The 25694-nt window shown below is 48.4% G+C and overlaps 1 protein-coding gene across 3 annotated transcripts; it reads right to left on the reverse strand.

Moving 5' to 3' along the window:
* Positions 1–178: 178 nt before the first annotated feature.
* Positions 179–21487, reverse strand: LOC138824237 (phospholipase A and acyltransferase 5-like). 3 transcript variants are annotated; one of them, XM_070017924.1, is made up of 7 exons: positions 21164–21487; positions 20275–20362; positions 17354–17462; positions 5823–5931; positions 3360–3622; positions 600–680; positions 179–316 (listed from the first exon to the last, which is right to left on the reverse strand). In XM_070017924.1, exons 1-7 carry the CDS (start codon positions 21375–21377, stop codon positions 293–295), a joined length of 888 nt encoding a protein of 295 aa, XP_069874025.1. In that variant the 5' UTR covers positions 21378–21487; the 3' UTR covers positions 179–292. The 3 variants fall into 3 exon arrangements, with proteins under 3 accessions (XP_069874025.1, XP_069874024.1, XP_069874026.1); XM_070017923.1 differs by having other exon boundaries at positions 20275–20365; positions 21164–21486; XM_070017925.1 differs by lacking the exon at positions 600–680 and having other exon boundaries at positions 20275–20365; positions 21164–21486.
* Positions 21488–25694: the final 4207 nt, after the last annotated feature.

A 25694-nucleotide genomic window follows, 5' to 3' on the forward strand; every position in this document is an offset into this window, starting at 1 on the left:
ACAAAAAAAAAAAAAAGAATAAAGTTAATGTACAACTTTAGAAATAAAATAGTCCTTGGCAATGAGTTATCCGATTAAAGCACCGTTGGCACTGAGAGCGAACCCTTCCTCCCCCTCCCACAAACTACACTGTGGGCCCAAAAGGGAGAGGTTGTTATATGGAAAGAAACTGGAGACATTTTCACTGAATGGAAAGAACTTCTGCAAAGAGTTCTTCATTATTGCAAATGTTTAAACAGAAGCTCTCCATGATGTTCCTGAAGCTTTCCCAGCACTGCAGACTAGAGTTGGCCTAAGAAGCAAGCAAGGCTCCTTCCTGCAAAGAGAGGAAACTTAAATAAGTATAGGAAGTACTTAGCACTGTGGGTGGTTCTTAACTGATGGGCAAAACACAGTAGTTCTTCCTCTCCTGCCAGTCCATGCATCTCTTATCACATATATTAGAGGAGAAACATTCTAGATTGTTCTAGAGGCTCCTGATTTTCTGAATGAGGGCCGTCGAGAGAGGAAGACAGGGGGAGGGAAGAAGGAGGCATGGCATCCATGCTGGTGTCACTAGCTCCTCCTCTCTGGGGGGTTAGCAGGCCTTGGGCAGTTACCGATTTGGGCTTTATGCCATCCACAACAGCCGAAATGACGACGCCTGCAGCCCTGGCGCCTTCCAGCAGAACGTGCTCTACCTGAAAGCACAGCGGTCACAGCCCATCAGTCCCCATCTAGGCCTTCTGCCCTCCCTCCTACACCTATGCCATGGGGAGGCTTTCCCTAGAAGAGCCAGCCTATGCCAGGCTGTATTTCCACAAAATCCTAGAGCGGCAAGAGCCCCAAGCAGCCAGGCATGCTGGAGACAAGACCCCCGAGGCAGATGGGCTCCCTTCCCCCAGGAAAGCATCCAGAGATTCTGGTTCTGTCTTCCTCAGAGCCATCAGGACAGGGTCTAAACTCCAACGGGCTCAGAAGCAACTGATCTCGGCAGAGGATGGGCCACAGCCACTGAAGTCCTCGCCCAACGAACAGGGAATCTGAGAGGCCTGGAAGGGAACTCACCTGAGCGGAATTGCACAGTGAATTCGTCTACAAGCATGGCTCTGGGCTTGGTGCTCGTGACTTTTGGGGCTAGGGGTCTTGAGAAGCCTTTCATTGTGCCCTTGGGGTCTTCTCTTCATGTACAAGTGTGCAGCAAATGAGAGGTCCCTTGTACCACGGCCCACCAACCCTGGCACTGGCAAAAAGCCTCACAAGAATGGACTATAGGCACACCAAGGATGCAAGATACAGAGATACAGGTGCAGAGAACTGAGAGGGAAGATGTAGACAGACAAGGAGGGAGAGGGAGGCTGGGGAAGACCTGCCAGTGCTCCCAAAAGGTGAGGAATAACAGAGAGACCAAGAACCAGGTTTGAATCCACTCTGTTTAGAGAACATAAGAAACAGAGGTGAAGCCAGGTACCAGTGGCTCACATCTGTGATCCTAATTACTCAGGAGGTGGAGATCTGAGGATCATGGTTCAAAGCCAGCCTGGGTAGGAAAGTCTATCAGAATCTCATCTCCAATTAACTAACAAAAAAGCCAGAAGTGGAGTTGTGGAGTTGTGGTTCAAGTGGTAAAATGCCAGCCTTGAGTAAAAAGAGCTCCGGAACAATGCCCAAGCTCTGAGTTCAAGCCCTAGGACTAGCACAAAAGAAAGAAAAAGAAAGAAAGAAAGAAAGAAAGAAAGAAAGAAAGAAAGAAAGAAAGAAAGAAAGAAAGAAAGAAAGAAAGAAAGAAAGAGAGAGAGAGAGAAGGAGGGAGGGAGGGAAGGAGGGAGGGAGGAAGGAAGGAAGGAAAGAAGGAAGGAAGGAAGGAAGGAAGGAAGGAAGGAAGGAAGGAAGGAAGAGGAAGGGGGGCTGGGAAGGTGGCTCAGTGGTAGGAAAGTGGCGCTGTGGCTCAAGTGGTAGAGTGCTAGCCTTGAGCGGAAGAGCTGAAGGACAGCACCCAGGCCCAGTGTTCAGGCCCCATGACCGGAACCCAAAAAAAAAAAAAAAAAAAAAAAGAGAGGAAGGGAGGGAAGGAAGGAGAGAGAAATAGGAAAGAAGGAAGGAAGGAAGGAAGGAAGGAGATGAGAAAGAAAAAAAGAAACATAGAGCAAAAGCTAGGACAATAGAACAATCCACTTTTAATCCTTAGATTTTTTTCCCCACCTATTTAAAAGGAGATAAATATATGCACTCCCTCTGCTTATCTTGTGGAGTTTGAGCAAGGATAGTTATTAACAAGAACAGCTCAAACTGTTGCAGATATTTTGCTTTTCAAGTCTCTAACACATTAAGCTGATCGTGCTGCCCTACTGGGGGGGGGGGGGGGGGGGATGTGCACAGAGCCGGCCAACAGCACTGCAACCGCTGCCCACCACCTGTAGGCACAGCCTGGCCCTTCAGAGGGTCAGACACAGGGATGCTGGCCAAAGGCTGGTTGCCTGGATGAGGAAAAGCTGCAAATCCAGATCTTTCTTATGTAACATTTCTGTATTTTTAAATGCTGGTAGTAACTCAACTTTTAAAATAATAATAATGCCAGGCACTGGTAACTCACGCCTGTAATCCTAGCTAGTCAGGAGGCTGAGATCTGAGGATCTCGGTTCAAAGCCAGCCCAGGAAGGAAAGACCTTCTGAGACTCCTATCTCCAATAAACCACCAGAAAACTGGAAGTGGTGCAGTAGCTCAAATGGTAGAGCGCGAGCCTTGAGCTAAAGAGCTGAGGGACAGCGCCCAGGCCCAGAGTTCAAGCCCCATAACTGACAAAAATAAATAAATTAAATAAAACAATATAATAGTAGTAGTAGTAATAGTAGTAGTAATAAATCCAAGATGTGGCCCACAGACTGGTAGGGTTTTTTTGTTTTGTTTTTTGTTGGTTTTCTTTTCTTTTTTTTTTGCTGGTCGTGGGGGCTGAACTCTGGGCCTGGGCTCTGTCCCTCAGCTCTTCAGCTCAAGGCTAGTGCTCTACCACTTGAGCCACAGCGCCACTTCTTGCTTTTTTCTGTTTATGTGGTGTTGAGGAATCAAACCCAGGGCCTCACGCATGCAAGGCAAGCACTCTTCCACTGGGTCACCTTCCCAGCCCAGACTGCTAGTTTTCAATTTAACAAGGAAATGTCTACTTTTAGTCTCCTATTTTGTAAAGGAAATTAAGAAAAAAAAATGAAAACAAAAAAAAAAAGTCTCAGAAATAGAGTAACTTAACCAAGGAGATCACCCTAGCCCAGAAGAGAGGTAAAGATACCTCCTAAACTGCACACTCTATGATACATGAAAGACCTGGTAGCACAGCCCAGCGATGCCTGGTTTGATCACGAGGGACTGGCCCGAGGAACCGCACCTGCTGGCTCCTGGGCACGCCGTATCTGAGGTCATTGACAAAGTGCTCGCAGTTCCCTTCCATCAGGCTGTACTGCACTATCTTGTTGACCATGTTTCTGGTGCGCTGCATGATCTTCTCCACAGGGAGGGGCAGGTACGTCCCGTCCAGCTTGTTGCTGATCTTCCAGGAGCAGCCATGGAGCACATCCTCCAGACGGCTGTATTTTACCACTGCGCGGTTGCTGAAGATCGAAGTGATGCTACGGGCCCCAATTCCTTCAGCTGAAGAACAAAAAGCAAGAGAGACCCAAGGCCTGGTGGGTAGTCATTTAGAAACCACTAGATGATTTCTGAGTGTCGTCCCTTAAAAAAAAAAAATGAGAAGTTAGCTTGGCAGTGCAAAGCCAGCCAGAGCAGAAAAGTCTGTAAGACTCTTTTCTCCAATTAACCACCAAAAAAAACAAGAAAAAGGACCAGAAGTGGAGCTATGGCTCCATGAGTGGTAGAATACTAACCATGAACAAAACAAAACAAAAAGTGCAGAGATAGGACCCAGGTTCAAGCCCCAGGACCAGCGCACACACACACACGTGCGCACACACGCACACACACACACACACACACACACACACACACACACACACACACACACACACACACACACACACACTTCACTCAGACTAAATCAAATGCTTATTTCTTCTTTCCATTTCAGTCCTCTTCTGTAACATTTTGTTTCAAGAGACAAATTATCAGCCAGGCGCTGGTGGCTCACACCTGTAATCCTAGCTACTCAGGAGGCTGAGACCTGAGGATCGGGTTCAAAGCCAGACCAGGCAGGAAAGACCCTGAGATTCCTATCTTCAATAAACCACCAGAAAACCCGAAGTGGCACTGTAGCTCAAGTAGTAGAGCACTAGCCTTGAGCTGAAGAGCTGAGGGACAGTGCTCAGGCCCAGAGTTCAAACCCAACGACCAACAACAACAAAAGAGAGAGAGAGAGAGAGAGAGAGAGAGAGAGAGAGAGAGAGAGAGAGAGAGAGAGAGAGAGAGAGAGAGAGAGAGAGAGAGAGAGAGAGAGAGAGAAAGAGAGAGAGAGAGAGAGAGAGAGAGAGAAACGATACTGATGTCTTTTACATTAGTTGAAGTGACAGAGGTATGATTTTAAGATTTCTGGGGAAAGGGGGAGCTAATTATTGGAAGTGGCAGCTGAGTGCAAAGGGCTTACCCCTGGGCTTAGCATGATGGGGGAGGGAGCCCACAGGTGTCTCGCATCTCATTATAAGCTCTTCCACACTGTGCTGTTCTCTTCCTTCTAAGACCGGCTGTCACGGAACAGGACTGCACACAGAGGTGATCTGTGAACCAGCTCTGGTCAAAGGCTTTCTACTCCGAAAGCTCAAGACTTGCCCAGGATACAAAATTCAAAAGAAATCCTCCCAGGCCCAGCTCCTCGGGCAAGCTCTGGGAGCTGCGGCTCCTGATAACCATTTTCAATTGCTTGACATCCTGTGCCCCCACGTACCATGTGCCCCTCCTCCCCCATCACTTCTCCACAAGGCCAAGCCTCGTGTCACCTGGGCCTTGAGAAACGGACTGAGGACTGGGCCTGCATGGCGGTGAAGCAGCCTGCAGGATGAGGAGGAAGGCCCTAGCAAGATTTGAGGACACCGGGAAACACTGCCCACACCCCACCCATGGGACCTCCAGAAATATGGAAAGGGTGCTCAGTTGTCAGTACCAACATGAAGGCTCGGAATCCTTAGATTCGTAATGGAAAGAGGGGCGGGGGTGCTGGTTCTGGGACTTGAACTCAGGGACTGGGCGCTGTCCCTGAGTGTTTTTGCTCAAGGTTAGTGTCTTAGCACTTGAATCACGGGTCCACTTCTGGCTTTTTTAGGTGGCTAATTAAAAAGAGTCTCACAGACTTTCCTGCCCAGGCTGGCTTCAACTTGCAATCCTTAGATCTCAGCCTCCTGAGTAGCTAGGATTACAGGTGTGAGGCATAGGTGCCCGGCTAGATTATTTATTTATTATTTATTTATTTATTGGTGCCAGTCCTGGGGCTTGAACTCAGGGTCTGGGCACTGTCCCTGGGCTTCTTTTGCTCAAGGCTATCATTGTATCACTTGAGCCACTGCGCCACTTCTGGCTTTTTCTATGCATGTGGTACTGAGGAATCGAACCCAGGGCTTCATGCCTGCTACGCAAGCGCTCTACCAGGAAGTCGCATTTTCAGCCCCTAGGTTTTTATTTTTGAAGGGTGGTTAAAAGGCCAGGGAGCTTAGGGGACACTGTACACGTGTGCCACTCCCGCTAGAAGCTCACTGGCTACTGGTGAACAGAGACCCAGCTCTTCCACCCACAGAGTAAACCAAGGCCCGGGAAGGGCCGCGGCTGCGGGGAGCACAGTGATAACTCTGCTCCTGGCTCCTCTGCTAAGAACTTGCCCGTGGCTATTTCCGGGGCGCGTCCCTCTTACTCGGGGGGGCCAGGTGGACCACACAGTCGTCTTCCACGTAGATGGCCCAGTGCTCATAGCCAATTCGAAAAATCTCAATCAGGTCTCCAGGTCTAGGTCGTGGTTTGATCTGCGGCGGGGGGAGAAGAAGAGGAGATAAGGATGAACTGCACCGATCTGTCCGGGGAGCCGTGGCAGCCCAGCTTTTGGATCTCGCTAAGGTTCCTCCCTTGACAGAACCAGATCCAAACTGGAGAGCGGTCTCTCCCGCTTCCCCTGCACAGCGGCAGCCGCCACGGCTGTGCCAGCCAACAACACACTGTGTCTCAGCTCAGGATGCACCAACACGTGCCAGTGAGGAGGGTCTGAACCTCTTCACCCCCACATGGTAAGCCTTCCGGGTGTGGGGCACCAGAGGGGCACTGCAAGAGGAAGGGACCCGTGCAGTCACAGCAGGGGTGAGGGTCAGCTGGGGTGGGGGGGTGCTCAGCGGTGCGGTGTGAAGATCTCTGTCTCAGCACAAAATGTTGCAGGCTTCACCCAGACCTAGCCTTCCCTGGGCCTGACAGGGGCTACCAGGGCCCCAAATCCTGCTGCTCCTTACGGTCCCTGATCCCTCTGCCAGTCTGCTGAAGGATCCACCTGCCGCCTAGAGAGCCCCCCTTCTCTGCACCCCCACACACCAGGGGCTGGGCCACTCCAACCTATGAGAGACTATGGATCAACTCCAGACTGGAACAATCAGTGGAGCTCTGCTGTCTCCAAGGACGCCCAGACCTCTTCCCAGCATGTCCTCTGAGCCCTCGCCATCAGCCCTGGGAGACCCCGTGGAGGCTCCTCCCCCTGTCCTAAAAGCAGTCTTTTAGCATGGCTTAACACTTCTACCAACTCACTGTGTGCTTCTGTGGGGGGGAGGGGGGGAGAGGCAGGAAGGAGGAAAGGAGGGAGGGAGGGAGGAATATACCTGCCCTGGCTAGCTTTGAAGCATAATCTGTATCTCAGGGAGAGGGAGAAGGGGAGGGAAGGGAAGGGAGACAGGGAGAGAAGAGGAAGCCACAGCCATGGAGACTACCAGCTACCCCGCATGCCCATTTGCTTCCCTGTACCATGCCCCTTATACCAAATTCACAACCAGTTTCCTTTTTTTTTTTTTTTTTTTTGTCAGTCATGGGGCTTGAACTCGGGGCCTGGGCACTGTCCCTGAGCTTTTATGCTCAAGCCTATGCTCTATACCTTGAGCCACAGTGCCACTTCCAGTTTTGGGGGGATTAATTGGAGATAAGAATATCACGGATTTTCCTTCCCCAGGCTGGCTTTGAACTACAATCCTCAGATCTCAGCCTCCTGAGTAACTAGGATGACAGGCATGAGCCACAGCGCCTAGCTCATTTACATCTTTAAACCTATCTTAATAGGTATCTGCTAACTCCCAACATCTAGGCCCACTAGGAAACCGTCCCTACTTGTTACCCTTTTTCTTGTGTATAGGTAGTTTTCCTGGCTCTCTGTGTATATCATAATAAGTTGTTGGAACCCAGACATTTTAGGCAATATATTGTAGTTACACTGGATTCCGATTCCTGCTCCCCACCCAGCTGGTAGTTGTTGCTGTTTATTTGGTAAGTTATCCACTTACAGTAATTGTGCCACACTAGGTAATGTATCTACTTGGGCTTTTTCCCTTGTTTTTACTTTTAAGCCAGACTCCTTGGACCAGCATAGCTTAATGGTCAGCCAGTGACCAATGAGAGACTGTCACTCCTGAAGGAAGGAAGGAGAATTGGTGGATATGACAGGTAGCAGACAACATGTGACCCATCGTAGCGCTTCCTGTTCCCACAGTGCCTCAATCGCCTGCTCAAAGTGGCGCCTCCTCTTCCCGCAATGTTCAAAATCCTACGTAAGGAGATAATGCCTCGTGAATGACCTGGCATGACCAAGCACATGCACTGCTGTACCTGTGCACAGCAGTACACGACCATGGGGCTTAATCCCTGCTTGTGCCCTGTGGCAGAAACTAAACAGGAAACCAAGCAGGCACGTGGGCCCTCACTGCCCAATTCCTCCCAGGTAGGAGGAAAATCAATAAAGGCCACTTCCTTGAGGGACTTCAGTGGCTCTAAGACCCCTCTCCACAGAGAACTGGCAGCCTACCTTGGCTTTTAACAAATGTGCTGCTTTAACAAATGTGCTGCTTTACTTCTCTGCCCCTCTGCCACTGAATTCTTATCTGGCAGAGAAATGGATCCATACCCCTAGACAGCACAACTCCTAAAGCCAGTAAGGCTTCACCTTTGTGGATCTCCATGTGGCTTGGAGAATTCATTCAAAGGCCCAGAAGTTGATAAGATGGAATCTGGTTACAAGTCCTGTGTTCACCTAATAATAACTGACTCACTAAGGTCCCCTTGTCTGGCCCTGAGTGTGTCAGACAACATGTGATCATCTCAAGACCCATAGCGATTGCATTGCCTACATTTCCATGTTGTATTTCTGACTGGCCTGTTGGTCTCCTATGTGTCAACCACAGGCTGCCGGTGCTTCTGGCCTTCCATGATGATGTGTGGCTGAGCCAGTGACTGCGCCGCTGTGTGGGCATTGTTCTCCCGTGTGGAGTAAAGTCATTCATTGTCTTCCATGCTGTCAGTGTTCCAGTCCTGTCCCACCCACCCCAGCACCTGAAACACTGTAGACTTCCACTGTTCTTTCTGGGACTCCGTAGACTTTCTGGGACTCTGCAAATCACTTCTTAGTTCACTGTCTACCTTGATCAAATTTCCAGACTCTTTTTTTTTTGGGGGGGGAGGGGTTGGTCTTGGAGCTTGAACTCAGGGCCTGGGCACTGTCTCTGAGCTTCTTTGTGCTCAGGGCTACTGCTCTACCACTTGAGCCACAGCACCACTTCCAGCTTTCTGAGTAGTTTATTGGAGATAAGAGTCTCAAGGGGACTTTTCTGTCTGGGCTGGCTTCGCACATGATCCTCAGATCTCATCCTCCTGAGAAGCTAGGATTACAGGCGTGAGCCAGCAGTGCCTGGCCCCAGGTTCTTTAAATGACTGGCTTAGGCAATTCCTTCGAGCTTTATCTTTGCTTTTGGAGGAGAGCTTGTGAGGAAACCTGTACTTGTTCTGCATATCCTGACTCACTGTGGTAATTTCTTTCTATGGACACAAAACAAACTATCTGTGCCCCAACACTTCACAGGTGGAATTGAAGAACAGAGAGATCATTATTATTTCTTCACCCTGAAGTTTCCATACCAAGTCCGCGGCAGAACTAGATCTTTACCCAAGCAACTCTCTTTCCACCTTAAAAGCGAAATGTAATAGTAGCTGACCATCCACTAGAGGGCGCCCCAATCCAGGATTCAAAATCCAGAAAGCAAAATGGCATTACAGAATTAAAATTGGACTTCATTTTCTTTTGCTGCAGGGGCAGAGAGAAGTGTCTATGCAACTCTCTGAAACCTGCAAGGTGGTAAGCGTTAAGTACTGTAAGGACAGAACATAAATGAAGGCTCAGGGCACACACACAGAATACGCTAACAGCAAATGGCTCTGGAGGGCCAGCAAACAGGTAAAAGAGCAAGCCAAGGGAGGGAAGGCGCAGAGAGGAAACTTTCTTAAGCAGTCAAGCTATCCTTGAACAAACCTAACTCCATCTCATCTACCTGAGCACAGATCACAGAACCTGGGGGTTCCTGCCCAGTGGCATTTCTCCTTCATCACAGCTACCACGCCGGCAGATGGTCACATCTGTTCCTCTGGCCACATGTGGCAGGGTCACACACTCTAAATTTCTCCCCATAAATTGGTTACACTGAGCACAGGCCAACAGCCTTGATTACACACTGAGATCACCCACAGAACTCTGACAAGTTTAGAGTGGTCTGGTCTGTGGCCTGGGTGCCAGAGTTCTAAGCACTCACCAGGTGATACAGTCACCCTTCCCCTTTCCCATCCCCCCAGTCTTCCATGGACCACGGGAACCTCCCTCACAGACCTCCAATACCAACGCCAGGCTTCCATCTCAGGGTAAGGCTTTTTTAAAAAAAACTTTTTCCTCTCCCTTTAGAAGAAGCTGTTACTTCAAAACCTCCCCATCCATCTGCTGTTTATTTCCTTTCCACAGGCTGACAGCCCAGCTCTGGCCCTTCTCCCAGACCCAGCACCCACTAGGAAGAACTTCTCTCAGAAGGCCTCCATGGGTAATAATAGACTCTGAAAGCATTAATAAGCCTAACAGGCATGGTGCAGGGAAGTGGTTAGAATTTGCAGGTGGCAAAGAAACAGGAGAAAGGTCACAAAAAAAAAAAAAACAGCGTTACCTTTCAACCCTTGGGAGCAGCTGCTGGTAATCCTATATACTCAAGGGTCAGTTCAAAGCCAGCCAGGGCAGGGAAGTAAGTCCATAAGACTCGTATTTCCAATTAACACCAAAAAAAAAAAAAAAAGCCAGAAGTGGAGCTGTAGCTCAAATGGTAGAGAACTAGCCTTGCGCACCAAAGCTCAGAGACAATGCCTAGGCCCGGAGTTCAAGCCCCAGGTCACACACACACACACACACACACACACACACACACACACACACACACACACACACACACACACACACACACACACACACACACACACACACACACACACACACACACACACACACACACACACACACGCCTGGGGCCGGTGGCTCAGGCCTGTAATCTTAGTTACTCAGAGGAGGCTGAGATCTGAGCTTCAACACCAGCCTGGACAGGAAAGACCATGAGACTCTTATCTCCAATAAACCACCAGAAAACCGGAAGTGGCGCTGTGGCTCAAGTGGTAGAGCATTTGCCTTGAGCTGAAGAGCTGAGGGACAGCACCCAGGCCATGAGTTCAAGACCCACAACTGCCATAAGAAAAAAAAAAAAAAAAGTGAAGCTCCCAGACCACTTCCAAGACATACTGAGTGAGTCCCTGGTCAGTCAGTGGATCAGATGTGGAAAGACGGGAGAACATTACCTAGCAACTCTGCTTCTAGCTGTGGCCCTGACAGAGACAGCTCAGGAATGAAACCGGGACTCTCAAATATTAACACACACAAGTTCAATGTCCAAAGATTATTACATGCCCTCACGGAATATATCACATCTCTATATTGATCTGAAACCGTGATTATTTAGTTTCTAAGCCTTTAAAGTGAATATATGATGGCTTTATTCTCCCCCTCCCCCCACGCAGGTGGCAAGTATTTATCAAGCACTGGCTGTTTTAGCCACCGGGAACATAGCGGCATATAAGGACAAGTTCTCTGCCCTCAGGTTGAAAGGAGACAGTTAATCAATAAGCAAAATGGCTTCATAATATTAAAGGAAAAGACACAGGTATATGATTGGTGTTATGTTGCTTGATTGGGGAAAGTCTGAGATAGAATTGTTGGACAGTAGCCTTGGTATATGATGTAGATTTTCCTGAAAATAACCCTTTTCATTTTCTTTTGAATAACCTCTATCCTTATGATTCCAGTGAAGATGCTACAGACTTGGCCAATCACTGCGCCCCACTCCAAGCTGGGCCAATCAGAGTCCTTCCCTTGGATTTGGATGTATAAAACAAAGGAAGAGATCGTTTACTTCCCTGGATAAAATAAGCTGGGTATCCCTTCCCTAAACCCCATGAAGGAAACTGTCTGATAGAGAAGATTGTGAGGCCATCGGTCCCAAAGCAGCCCAAAGGAGAGGTGGCTAGTCAAGGGGTCAAGGACACTGACAAGAACCTAGATAGGAGTTCTCATCTACAGAGTGAGTCGTCCTGACTCTTTTTTTTTTTTTTTTTTTTGTCGGTGGTGGGGCTTGAACTCTGGGCTTGGGTGCTGTCCCTGTGCTCTTCAGCTCAAGGCAGGCGCTCTACTGCTTGAGCCACTGTGCCACTTCCGGTTTACTAGTAGTTTATTGGAGATAAGAGTCTCACGGACTTTTCTGCCCAGGCAGCTTTGAACTGTGATCCTCAGATCTCAGCCTCCTGAGTAGCTAGGATTACAGGCGTGAGCCACCGGCGCCCAGCTTCGTCCTGACTTTTAAGTCACGCCAGTGATACTAGGTTAAGTGGGGGTGGGGGGGAGAGTTCTACACTCCCAATAACAGGGTAGGGTCCGGGCAGGGGAGGGTTACCATGTTAAGTTTGGGCCCTGTGGTCAGAAGAGACCTCCTCCAAGAAGTAGGATCTAGGATGAGATCTCAGAGACAAGAAGAAGAAAATTATCTGGATCATTCCACCAGGAGGCTGTTACAGATGGTTCAATGGGAATATTTTATGTAGCCAAAGGAAGACTGAGGAAGAGGACATCAAACATCAGACAAGGCTGTGGGAGAAGAAAAGAGGCCAGGCTGCGACAGAGGCCCAGGCCTTTCTGACGCCGTCAGAGGCACGCAGGCACCTCTGAAGGCACTGGTCTGGCCACGAGGAGATGGATAAGGAGGGAAAACTGAAGAGCCTGGTGCCTGAGTGTCTCCATCTTTAAGCTAGTAACCATACTGAGAGGTATGAGTTATGCAGCTGACCATGAGCCCGACCTGGGAATGCGAACAGAAAAAAAGCAATTTCCGGGTGACTAAGGACACAAACAATCCTTGGGAAAACCGCAGGCAGGTGCTGGAGGGTGACCCAGCAGTCAGACCACAGGTGGTGTTTGTTTGAGAAAAGAACCCTGCAGTTCAGCACGTGTCTCCTCAACACTGCCCTGTGGTTCGAGCCAGCCAGTTTAAAGTACATCAGCCCTTTGATCTAACCAACAACCTGTTCTGGTCCTTTCCCGCTTGGTAGTGCGCCAATTATACTATAGAATTGTTTAATGACCTTCCCGCGATGTGTAGTGATGTGTTACAGATGCTATGATGTATGCAAAGTCCCTGTCCTCCCTAAAAAGTGTATAAAAAGTGCTCTAACCCTGGGCTCAGCGCCAGTTACCTGGTGCACGGAGGACCAGGCTCGAGCTTGCAATAAATGACTCTTTTGCTGTTCACATTGATCTTGGTCTCTGGTGGTCTTGGGGGTGGGGTGGGGTCTCAAGTCCAAGTACAACAAAACAAAGGGGTTCCTGGGGTCTGGGGAGGGCATGACCTAGGCAGGGAAGAAAACAGCACACGTAAACTCTGGTGCTGAGGCTCTAGCAAGGAGGGAGACATGGAATATGGCAGAAAAAAAAAAAAAAGGAGATTAATCAGCAACAAAGGAGTCCTGGCAAAAAACACAGGAGCAGTGAAGATCGGGAGCCCACTGATGAGGGGTCAGCCCTTAGAGAGGTCAAGGGGAGCCCCACCAAAAATTCATGTATTTGTCTGCTCTGGCCAACGTGACCCAAACCTCACCGACTATGAGCTGACTTGATCGACATTAAACATCCTCCCAGTTCAGGAGGCTGCAAAGACCCGGATCAAGGACTCTTGGCCTGTAGGTGGCCACCATCTGACTGTGTGTATATGTGATTTCTTTTCTTTTCTTTTTTGGTCGGTCCTGGGGCTTGAACTCTGGGCCTGGGCACTGTCCCTCAGCTCTTCAGCTCAAGGCTAGCACTCTACCACTTGAGCCACAGCAACACTTCTGGATTTCTGGTGGTTTATTGGAGATAAGGGTCTCACAGCAGGGCTGGGAAGGTGGCTCAGTGGTAGAGCACTTGCCTTGCATGGAGAGGCCCTGGGTTCGATTCCTCAGCACCACATAAGCAAAAAGAAAAAAGCCGGAGTAGCACTGTGGCTCAAGTGGTAGAGCGCTAGCCCTGAGCTGAAGAGCTGAAGGACAGCGCCCAGGCCCAGAGTTCAGACCCCACGACTGGACCAAGAAAAAAAAAAAAAAAGAGTCTCACAGACGTTCTTGCCCAGGCTGGCTTTGAACTATGATCCTCAGATCTCAGCCTCCTGAGTAGCTAGAATTACAGGCATGAGCCACCATTGCCAGTTGGACCTGTGATTTCTGAGTGTCTTCACAGGGTGGGGGTAAAGATAGAGAGAATGAAAAGAATTCCAGGAGGTCTCTTCCCACTAACCTTATCGGCTAGGAGTCCCACCCTCATGACCTCATTTAACCTTAACTACTTCTTAGCACCTAATACAACCACACTGCAGGTCAGGGCTGCCCACAGATGACTTTGGAGAGGTATCTAATCCATGGAATCATACATGGGCTGGATTTGAAAACCCAGGAAAGAGCAGACCTGATGATCTACAAAGTACAAGGCCCTGAGGAAGGAAACAGACAAACAGAAACGAGGCAGTCATGGCTGACACACAGTGAATCAGGGGATGAATTTGGAAATGACAGATGGATACAGGGAATAGAAAGGAAAAGAGAGAATGTAGGCGGGCTGGGGGTGGGCCTCTATCTGTGTTCAGCTATCTAAGGCCTCATTTTAGGATAAAAGCTGGTGTTCCTCGCATGCTAGGAGCTCAAGAGGCATTTATTTCATCTTTGCTCTTGGCAGCATTTCATGAGTTATATAAAGCAATAAATAACACTTTTGTGTTTTGTGTGGGTGCCAGGCCTGGGCCTTGAACTCAGGGCCTGTGAGCTCTCCCTGAGCTTTTGTAAGGCTAGTGCTCTACCATTTGAGCCACAGTTCTACTTTCAACTTTTTGGTGGTCAACTGGAGATAAGAGTCTCACAGATTTTTCTGCTGAGGTTCCTGGCTTTGAACTGTGATCCTCAGATCTCAGCCTCCTGAGTAGCTAGGATGACAGGCCTGAGCCACCAGTGCCCAGCTAATTCTGGGTCTATTCAGAGAATAGGACTTAATTGATGCAAAGGGTCCACTCAGATGACCTGGGAGAACAAAAAGAAAGGTGAAACAAACAAGCCTGTCATGCAGTGAGGTTCAAATGAGCACAGAACATGAGAAATAAATCGTGCAAGGCAGGTTTTGCTATCAGGGTCTAAAATAGAGAAAACCAAGTTAAACAGTGTGCATTATTGGTATGAAAAGTTGAGCTGATGATGCTTCTTAACAATCTGGGAAGACCTTGAGAGCAAGAATAAGAAAACCCTTTCACATCTCTGCTATACTTCAAAACTACCAAGAAGCAATGCTACACACACCTTCTTTCTTTCTTTCTTTCTTTCTTTCTTTCTTTCTTTCTTTCTTTCTTTCTTTCTTTCTTTCTTTCTTTCGTTCATCAGTCGTGGGGCTTGAACTCTGGGCCTGGGCACTCTCCTTTAGCTCTTCAGCTCAAGGCTAGTGCTCTACCACTTGAGCCACAGCGCCACTTCCGGCTTTTTTCTGGTGGTTTACTGGAGGTAAGAGTCTCACAGAGGTTCCTGCCCAGGCTGCCTTTGAACGGAGATCCTCAGATCTCAGCCTCTTGAGTAACTAAGATTACAGGCTTGAGCCACCAGTGCCCGACTCCTTGTTTCAGTATTAAATAAAATCCTTACTCTGGCCGACTCCTTGTTTCAGTATTAAATAAAATCCTTACTCTGGCCTGGAGCTGGCAGATCACAACTGCAGTTCTAGTTATTGAGGAAGCTGAGGTCTAAGGATCAAACTTCAAAGCCAGCATGGACAGAAAAGACTAAGAGATTCTTATCTCCAATTAACCAGCAAAAAGCCAGAAATAAGAGTTGTGGCTCACCAAGCCTTGGGCAAAAAAAAGCCAAGTGAAAGCACAAGGCCCAGAGTTCAAGCCCCAGCACGTGGCATACTCACTCAAAAAAATAAAACATCTTACTCTGTTCTCTTCAGTTTTGGGAGTAACTGCTGAATTCTACAGGCCTGCCTTTTTCTTATAAGGTTACCAGAGCCCACCCTTTAAAATGCAAGTCATGCTGGGAAGGTGGCTCAGGGGTAGAGTGCTTGCCTTGCATGCATGAGGCCCTGGGTTCGATTCCTCGGCACCACATAAAGGGAAAATGCTGGAAGTGGTGCTGTAGTTCAAGTGATAGATCAGCTAACCTTGAGCTGAAGAGCTGAGTGACAGCGCCCAGGCCCAGAGTTCAAACTCCACCACCGACAAAAGGAAGGAAGGAAGGAAATGCAAGTCGTCATAAACATTTTGTAAAGGAGGCTTCTAAAGTATCGAGGGCAATGGCGATCCAGTTACAGAGGCAACAGTAACTCTGTGCAGCATACCACTTGTTAAAAAAAAAAAAAATCTACTTCAAAGTGTTAAATTGAAAACATTCACAGAAACAGTAACCTTGCTCTGTACTACAGTATGGAAGCTTTATAAATATTCATGAGTGGCCAGGTACTGGTGGCTCTTCCCTATAATCCTAGTTACTCAGGAGGCTGAGATCTGAGAATCAGGGTTCAAAGCCAGCCTGGGCAAGGAAGTCTGTGAAACTCTTATCTCCAATTAACCACCAGAAAGCCAGAAGTAGCGCTGTGGCTCAAGCGGGAGAGTGCTCACCTCGAGCTGAAGAGCTGAGGGACAGCGCCCAGGCCCCACAATAGACAAAAAAATATATATATATATATTTATTTATTTATGTATAACTATATATATACTTTATATATGCATATATATATATTCATGAGGACTTCTAACTTGCTCTGTGCTCTAGCACAAATCTGTCTTTTGGAAATATAATTTGAACACATGGTCCTGAAGCATTCTAGAAATTGTTCCTGTATTCTGTGAAAATATACGTTAAGGAGAACCTGAAATTCTTATCATTATTCAATTTGGTAATTCACTGGTTGGATAATAAAGTTGTAATAATTGACATCTCTAAAATCATTTAAAAAAACTGGTCTGTCAAACCAATTGTATACCTTCCTCTTCTATCATATAGTAAGAAATAAAAACCTATGACTTTTCAAATTATTAACTCATTAAAGAGATTAAGAGTCTTGTTTCAGCTGGGCACTAGTAGCTCAGGCCTGTAATCCTAGCTACATAGGAGGCTGAGATCTGAGGATCATAGTTCAAAGCCAGCCTGGACAGGAAAGTCTGGGAGACTCTTATCTCCAATGAACTTCCAAAAAGTTGGAAGTGGAACTGTGGCTCAAGTGGGTAGAGCTCCAGCCTTGAGTGAAAAAGCTCAGGGACAGTGTTCAGGCCCTGAGTTTAAGCCCCAGTAACTTTTATACTTGAGAGAGATGCTCATTATTATTCATTATAATGACTGTGGCAATGGTTTCACAGTCACACACACACACACACACACACACACACACACACACACGTATATATGTTACAATGTATCAATTAGCACATTTTAAAGAACTTAAATACATGCTACCCAACCAATATCCTAAGTCAGTGTGGATATTTTTTTAGACACAGGCCAAATAAGTAGAGAAGTCACCAAGAGGTTAAAGCACTCCATCTAGGGCTGGGAAGGTGGCTCAGTGGTAGAGCACTTGCCTTGCATGCATGAGGCCCTGGGTTCGATTCCTCAGCACCACATAAGCAAAAAGAAAAAATCCAGAAGTCCAGAAGTGGTGCTGTGGCTTAAGTGGTAGAGTGCTAGCCTTGAGCTGAAGAGCTGAAGGACAGGGCTCAGGCCCAGAGTTCAGGCCCCACGACTGGACCCAAAAACAACAACAACAACACTCCATCTAATTCTTGCTACACCTACCTCATCTGCTTGCTTTACTAACTTGCCTTCACTCTCAGGCTTCGGTGCTGACTTCAACTCCACCCTCTTCTGGTTGACTGCAGACTCCAAGGTAATTATGGGCTTCTCTCTAAGGGATTTAGTAATCATATCATTAATAATAACACAACTCTTGGAAAATCTGTGCTACAGATGACTTCAGATTTGTGATTCTTGAGATTGGACATTGGCGGAGCATATAAAGCCTGTATTTACTTTATATCAAGTGAGTGCCGCTTCCTGATTTTCTGCCAGTTGTTTCGAAAATGCTAATGAGTTGTGCAAAAGTTGCCACATTCAAAATGGAGTTGCTGATGTCAACCGGAGGAAATGAAGCCAGAGGGAGGGCCAGAAGGGAGGACTTTTGGTAGACAGATGGCGTGGTCACAAGGTCTACTATAATCATCCCTTAAGAGCACAACTTCACACAAGGATCTTGAAACCTTGCACAGAGAATACTTCTCCAAGGACTCTGCACCTGTGGCTAGAGCTCCATTTCTTATTGGTTCTTGAACACCTTTATTACTAATCCTGTGGCTAAAGATGATAGTCCCAAAACGATTTCTATAATCCTCATTTTGCCTTTAAGCATTTCCCTTTACCCCTCTCCTTGGAATACACACATGGTTTTTATAACATATGCATTTCAAATTGTAATAATTCCTACTTTATTTCTTTGGAACGTAATTATTTAGAAAGCACCTCTTTTTCCACCTCCTGCCTCTCTCTCCCTGTCTCTGTCTCTCTGTCTTTCTCTCTATCTCTCTCTCTGGTTTTAACTTGTTAATTACTCCCTTACAATATTTATCAAAATGATGGTTGCACATTGGTTAAAAAAGGAAAGAAAGAAGACTGGGCTGCTTACACCAGTATCTTAGCTACTAAGGAGGCTGATGGCTGAAGATTACAGTTCAAAGCCAGACCAGGCAGGGAAGTCTGTGAGATTCTTTTTTTTTTTTTTTTTTTTTTGGGGGGGGGTCCGGTCGTGGGGCCTGAACTCTGGGCCTGGGCACTGTCCCTCAGCTCTTCAGCTCAAGGCTAGTGCTCTACCACTTGAGCCACAGCGCCACTTCCGGCTTTTTTCTTTTTGCTTATGTGGTGCTGAGGAATCGAACCCAGGGCCTTGAGCATGCAAAGCAAGTGCTCTATCACTGAGCCACCTTCCCAGCCCTCTGTGAGATTCTTATCTCCAATTCATCACCAAAAAGACAGAAATGGAACCATGGCTCAGGTGGTAGAGTGCTACCCTTGAGCACAAAAGTCCAGGGACAGTACCTAGGCCCTGTGTTCAAGCCCTAGGATCAGCACACACACACACAAAAGTAAGAAAGAAATGAGGGAAGGAACAAAGGAAGGAAATGAGGCAGGGAGGGAGAGAAGGAGGGAAGGAGGAAGGAAGAAAAGGAAAGAAGGAAGGAGGGAGGGAGGGAAGGAAGGAAGGAGGAAGGAAGGAAAGAAAGAAAGAAGGAAGGGAGAAAGAAGGAAGGGAGGAAGGGAGGAAGGAAGGGAGGAAGGAAGGAAGGAAGGGAGGGAGGAAGGAATAGTAGTACCAACACATAGAAACATAATGAAATGCAAGGCACCTGTGTCCTACCCCTTCCACCCTATGCTACTGCCTAGAGGCAAGCCCTTTAAATCTGGAGCTGTTTCTTCCATATTTTCTAGAAATCTTCTTGAATCATAGCATTGTAACCAAGTTATGTAAAAGACATCAGTATAGTCTGTCCCTTGAAACAAAATGTTATTGAAACAAAATGTTACAGAAGAGGACTAAAATGGAAAGCAAGAAGAAATAAGCCTATGACGTAATCTGGTAGAGTGATTTTTTTTTCTTTTTGTGCCAGTCCTGCGGCTTGACTGTCTCTGAGCTAAAGGTTAGCACTCTACCACTTGAACTACAGCAGATCCACTTCCAATTTTTTAGTAGTTTATTACAGGTAAGTCTCACAGATGTTCCTACCTAGGCTGACCTCAAGCCACAGTCCTCAGATCTCACCCTCCTGAGTAGCTAGGATTACAGGCATGAACTACCAGAGCCCAGCTAGAGTGAAATCATTTTAGTGCCAAAGACCTAGGTATAAATCCTAACTCTGGGGCTGTCCAACCTTGAGCTGGTAGAGTAATCTGTCCGGACCTTATCTTTGAAACAGAAATAATACTGTCTTGTAGAGTTGTCAAAAGATAAAATTGAAAGCATATGTACATTTGAAGCACCATCAACTCAAAAATGCCCATTTGCTTTCCCTTTAACTCTGCTACAAAAGTATTTTCTGTATTGCACTTTTCTTCAAAATTTTAGCCCTTTCAAAAATTTTTTTTGTTTGGTTTTCTGGTCAGTTATGGGGCTTGAACACTGTCCCTGAGCTCTTCCATTCAAAGCTAACACTCTACCACTTTGAGCCACAGCTCCACTTCCGGTTTTCTGGGGGTTCATTGGAGGTAAGTCTTGCCGACTTTCCTACCTGGGTTGCCTTTGAACGGTGATGCTCAGATCTCAGCCTCCTGAGTAACTAGGATTACAAGCATGTGCCACCAGGGCCCGGCTGCCCTTCCAATTTTTTAAAGAAGAGGCAACCATCAGGCTTTTAATGAAAGTGCATTGAGAAAATGTCCAGAAAACTACACTGTTCATTCGTTACTAAGCTCAACCAACAGTATCATAAACAGCCTCCTACGAAACTCGGTTTCCGGGAGTGTGGCTGTCAGTCTGCAGCTGCAAGGACCAGGCATCCATCCTCTAACCCATAAATCCCAAGCCTAGTGCAATCCATTACAGACCCACATCAGCCTCCTGCCCACACGGGCACGCGCCAGAGGAGCTGTTTCACAAGCTGCCGTCCAAGTCAGTTCTGCAAAGACTCCTCCCTCCCAAAGACCCAATGTTCTTACATAAAGCATCTCACCCCTGCTGGACGGGTTGGCTCTGTTCTACGGTGCTCTGCGGCGGCTGCTGGGGCTGAAGCGGGACCAACGCTTGGGATCCCGAGGACTCTGCTAATAAAAGGGGAAAGTGGTAGGAAGAGCTATTTAATTCACAATTGCCCTCACAGGTAAACGGGAAGCTCCAGCCTGCACCCTGATGGTTTTGCAAAGGCGGGCTGGAAGCTGTGTTCTAGAACATCTTCCAGACTGGGAAGTCAGCCCTTGCCAAGGCAGGTGGCTCACACCTGTATTCCTGGCTACTCAGGAGGCTAAGACCTGAAGGTGGAAGCTGGAAGCCAGCCCTGGCAGGAAAGTCCTGGAGACTCTCATCTCCAATCAACCACCAAAAAGCCGGAAGTGGAGTTGTGGCTCAAGTGGTAAAGCACCAGCCTTGAGTAAAAAAGCTAAAGGGCAGTGCCAAGCCCCAGGACACACAATGACTTTAAGATATATTGTATGTATACCTGAACCTCCTGGTGCAACTAATTAATGCCACATTAGTGTGTGTGTCCTGGGGCTTGAGCTCTGGACCTGGACACTGTCCCTCAGCTCTTCAGCTCAAGGCGAGCGCTCTACCATTTGAACCACAGCACCACTTCCGGTTTTCTGGTGGTTTCTTGGTGATGAGATTCTCAGTCTTTCCTGCCTGGGCTGGCTTTGAACCGCGATCCTCAGATCTCAGCCTCCTGAGTAGCGAGGAGGACAGGCGTGAGCCACCAGCGCCCGGCTGATGCTTGAGATGCTGGGGCCGGGTCCTGGGGCCGGGTTCTGGGGGCGGGAGGGCTGGACGCCAGGTCCGTCGCTGACACTGACAAACCCCCGGCCGCCGGCCTAACCCGCGTTTCCCGGGCTCCCCGGCGCCCCACGTGCCTCTTCCGGAGGCCCATAGTCTCCTCAGGGCCGGCCAGCGCAGCGCCAGCCAGGGCGGCCTCCGCGCCCGGCGGCCCCGCGGGGCCGGGCCCCGCTCCGAGGACGGGCCCGGCAGGGGCGCGGTTGAGCGTCCCGGACCCGGCAGGCCATCCCGGGACCGCGCACTGCAGGCTCTCGAGAGGGGCGCCCTGCGGGAGAACGGGCGCAGGCTCATCCCGCCGGTCCCCTAGGCTCGGCGCGCCACGCAGATCGCAGTGGGCGCGGCCCCGAGCGTCGGGATCCGGGGCGCTGGGGCGGCGCCGGGGAACTGCGGAGGGGAGAGGACGCCGCAAACGGCGGCGGGGGCGCGCGCGGCGGGGCGCGGCGAGAGCGCGCGGGGCAAGAGCGCGCGGCGGGGCGGGGGCGCGGCGAGAGTGCGCGCGGCGGGGCGGGGGCGCGGTGAGGGCGCGGCGCGAGCGCGCGCGGCAGGGCGGGGGCTCGCGCGGCGAGAACGCGCGGGGCAAGAGCGCGCGGCGGGGCGGGGGCGCGGTGAGGGCACGCGAGGCGAAGCGCGCGCGGCGGGGGCGCGCGGCGGGGGAGGTAGTGAGCGGGGCCGGGCGTGCAGAGGGAGGCCAGAGCGTGCTGTGGGGCCGGGACGCGCGGAGCGGCGGTTTGGCTTGCGTAGGTCCTCCTGCTGAAAGCATCCAGGAACTTCGAGCAGGAAGGGAGCCTGCGGTTCCTGGCTGCTCCCCCGTCCCCAAAGTTACCAAGCATGACAATAAAATTAGGCCGAAGTGCACCACGCTCCCCAGTGTGACACGCGCACGCGCACGCGCGGCAGGGGCGGCGGCGCCGGGCGTTCAGAGACCGACCCTGGCTGGAGAAGCGCTCGCTGCAAAGCGCGCAGGCGCTGTTTGCTTCTAGCCTTACCACCTCCCCGGAACGCAGTTGAATGGAAAGGAAAAAAAAGGAAAAGGAAGCTCTGTTCCGCCATGGTTGTCCGTGGGCACAGTTAATTAGAGTGCTCCTTAAACTGAGTAAGAATGTCTTCATTTAAAAAGAAAAGAAAAATAAAAAGGAAAAAAATCCTGGAGAACTCTGGGCACCAGTGTTTGCAAAGGAAATACTCATCTCACATCTGCACACCTGTCTTGAAGGAGCCTCTGGCAGAGCTCATGCTTTCTATAAACAGATGCCCAAACGTCTATAACCCAGTAGCCCAAAGTTGATGGGAGAACAACTTTAAAATCTTTTTTCCCCAATATTTCCCAATATTGAGGCTTGAACTTTACCCTTCTAACTTGGCTTTCTCACTCCAGGCTCACAGAAAAGAGACCGCCAGGGTTCTGGCAGAAGAGGGTTTATTGGGGGAAAGAGCATATTGTTGGGCTGCACCGAGCAAGAGGGAGCAGGAGGTTCAAGTGTCACTGGATAGAATCGGGAAAATGAGGTATGCTCAGCTAATAGCAACTACAGGAGATATTCCTTCGCGAACTTCCCTTAAGATTGAGGTAACAAGTCATTTTGGGGGAAATGAAGCAGATAACATGGAAGCGGAGGCCCGGTGCGGGGAGCTCAGAAGTATGTTACCTAAAAACTTAGAAATGCTTTCTTTGCTTCAAATAAAGGCAACTGAATGCATTCTTTCCCAAGGGGTGCATTTCTCACCCAAGAATTCACAACTGCCTGATAGGATGCCCCAAAATACAGATAGCAGGGTATCTCCTCCTTTCAATGATAAGGATGTTTTATGGCAGGATGCATTCTTACCTGGAACACCAGATGTCCTTAAAGCAAAGACAAAGCACCTAGCTTTGCATAACTTAAAGCCAGACTCCCTTTCCCCCCCACCTTTCCCCTATAAATACTCAACAGCCCAAGGAGCTGGTGTCTCTCTGGGTGTCTCCTTATCTGTGTCTGTGTCTTTGTGTCCCTATGAGAGCACCCACACTCTGCTAGAGGGCGCCCCTACCCTTCGGTTTGTCTGCTTTTTTGTCTATTTCCTTGTTTACTTAATAAAGCTCTGCCAAGTTTTCTTACCATTGTGACTTGTCCAGAAATTCTTATTCTGCAATTGAAGTCAAGAACCCTAAGTGAAGAGTTCCCATATTTAAAGGGAAGCTTCACTAAACTTCACCTGTCTGGTGACACAAGGAATGTAGGGGAAGTGAAAAGCGGGGTGGGGGTGGGGGGACTAAGGATGGGTGGTGTAGGGGGCAGGGAGGAGGTGTGGGAAGGAGTTGCTGCAGCTTGACCTCAGGGCCTGGGAGACCTCCCACTGCTTCCAGGTGCCAGTCAGGAGGCTTGCAAGTTCTGGGCGGGACTTTTTGGAAAGGGCCACTTGTACACCATGGGAGAACAAAGGGAAGAAGCCATTTTTCCTGGGTAGACCTAACATTCCAGCCTTTTGATAGTTATAAAGGGTACTGATTTTCTCTTGCTACTTCCTGCAGGCAAGGGACGTTGACATTAGAGGTAGAAGGCAGAGATATTGTCTGGTCTGGGAGAAGGCAGCAGTTAAGAGTTCCTTGGTCATGAACATAGGTATGGGTGAAATTTATAAAAGAAGCCTTAGGAGCAGGGGCTGAGCAATAAGAAAAACTATTATTAGAGGGCACACAAAAGGCAGAAGGAAGAGTTCAGAACTAGTTCCTGTTGGCTCATGTCCCTACTTATAACTGATTAACATCTGGCATGTAGGTATGGGAGCATTGGACTAGTTAAGAAAAACTGGTCAGGGATGGGAAGGTGGCTTAGTGGTAGAGTGCTTGCCTTGCATGCATGAGGCCCTGGGTTCAATTCCTCAGCACCACATAAGCAGAAAAAGCCAGAAGTGGCACTGTGGCTAAAGTAGTAGGACACTAACTAGCTTTGTGCTGAAGAGCTGAGGGACAGTGCCCAGGCCCTGAGTTCAGTCCCCGCAACCGACAAAAAAAGAATAACTAGTCAGGGCTGGGAAGGTGGCTCAGTGGTAGAGTGCTTGCCTTGCATGTATGAGGCCCTGGGTTCGATTCCTCAACACCACATAAGAGAAAAAGCTGGAAGTGGCTGTGTGGCTCAAGTGGTAAAGCACTAGCCTTGAGCTGAATAACTGAGGGACGGCGCCCAGACCCAAGTTCAGGCCCCATGACCCACAAAAAAAAAAAAAAAAAAAAAAAAAAAACTAGTCAGAAGCTGGAGCTGGATTGGAGTGGTTAAGGGACTAGTAGGAGGCCTTGAACATTTCCTGTAGCTGGACTATAGATGTCTGGACTATGGAATATGGATGGGAGACCCAGGAAGGTACCAAGACACTTAGAAGAAAAACAGGTATGAACATTAGATAGGCATGCTTATTAACTATTTTCTTTTGACTCTTGGCTCTGGTTAATTTTGAAAGGCTAGCACAAAGTGATTTCATTTAAGATCTGACACATCCCCTCTTAACTCCTGTCCATTATCCCTTGTCACCAGGACTAGCTTGTCCCAGGGGTCTAGGTGCTTGTTGCTAGGGAGCTTGACCCAGTTGGCATTTCTTTTGTCAGTTACTGGCCTGAATTCAGGGCCTGGGCACTGTCCCTGAGCTCTTTTGCTCAAGGCTAGCACTCTACCACTTTGAGCCACAGCACCACTTCAACATTCTACTGGTTAGGGAGAGATAAGAATCTCACAGGGACCTTTCTGCCCCGGCCAGGCTGGCTTCAAACCTCAAATCTCAGATCAAAGAAATCTTTTTGCCACAAGACACTTTTTATTTTCAATTGGAGCAACAAGGAGATTAGTAGAAATAGTTTTTAACCAAGCTTACTTGGAACTTGTTAAAAATAGAAATTTGATCAACAAATACTTGGAAAAGTTATTTATGGAGTTGGGAAGGTAGCTCAGTGGTAGAGTGCTTGCCTTGCATGCATGAGGCCCTCGGTTCAATTCCTCAGCATCACATAAGCAGAAAAAGCCAGAAGTGGGGCTGAGGCTCAAGTGGTAGAGTGCTAGTCTACAGCTGAAGAGCTGAGGGACAGTGCCCAGGCCCAGAGTTCAGGCCCCACAACTGACAAAAAAAAAAGAAAGAAGAAAGAAAAGTTATTTATACCTCTGTGTGTCTGACTAAATGATGCAGAGGATAAAATTTGTAATGACAAAACTCAATAGTAGATATGATGAGAGTTTTGAAACAGCAACTGATTAACTGAATGCAGTACTTTAAGATATTACTCAAGATTGAAACCATTGTCAGTTCTGTATCCAAGGTGGCTTACATACTTGGGAAACAGACATTTAGACACATTTATCCACACCCAAATCTGATGAGCATCTTTGCGGCTTGAGTTTAAAACAGCCCTTTTTTTTTTACTTGTGGCCTGTAGAGCCAATTATCAGAAAACATTTAAAATAATTTTGGTGAGAGGACACATTAGCATACAAATTGACCTTTGAATGGTTGTTAGAGGAGTAGGGGGACACAAGAAAACCCACCACATGGCCAAGATGGTGAATTTCTAGAAAAGTCACAATAGTAAGAAAACTTGGTGGAGCTTTACTATGTAAACAAGAAAGCAAACAAACAGACAGACAA

Source organism: Dipodomys merriami, unplaced genomic scaffold (assembly GCF_024711535.1).
Source record: "Dipodomys merriami isolate MVZ:Mamm:240054 unplaced genomic scaffold, mDipMer1.0.p SCAF_128, whole genome shotgun sequence".
Lineage (NCBI taxonomy): Eukaryota > Metazoa > Chordata > Mammalia > Rodentia > Heteromyidae > Dipodomys > Dipodomys merriami.

What these genes read in the sequence shown, in the direction of transcription:
- LOC138824237 (XM_070017923.1), bottom strand. Translation starts at nt 21,377, where the DNA reads ATGAGCCTGCGCCCGTTCTCCCGCAGGGCGCCCCTCTCGAGAGCCTGC. An exon ending in ACTATGGGCCTCCGGAAGAG is followed by an intron (nt 20,366 to 21,163) that starts GCACGTGGGGCG and finishes CCCTTTTATTAG; the next exon opens with CAGAGTCCTCGGGATCCCAA. An exon ending in GGTCCACCTGGCCCCCCCGA is followed by an intron (nt 3,623 to 5,822) that starts GTAAGAGGGACG and finishes TTTGTTCTTCAG; the next exon opens with CTGAAGGAATTGGGGCCCGT.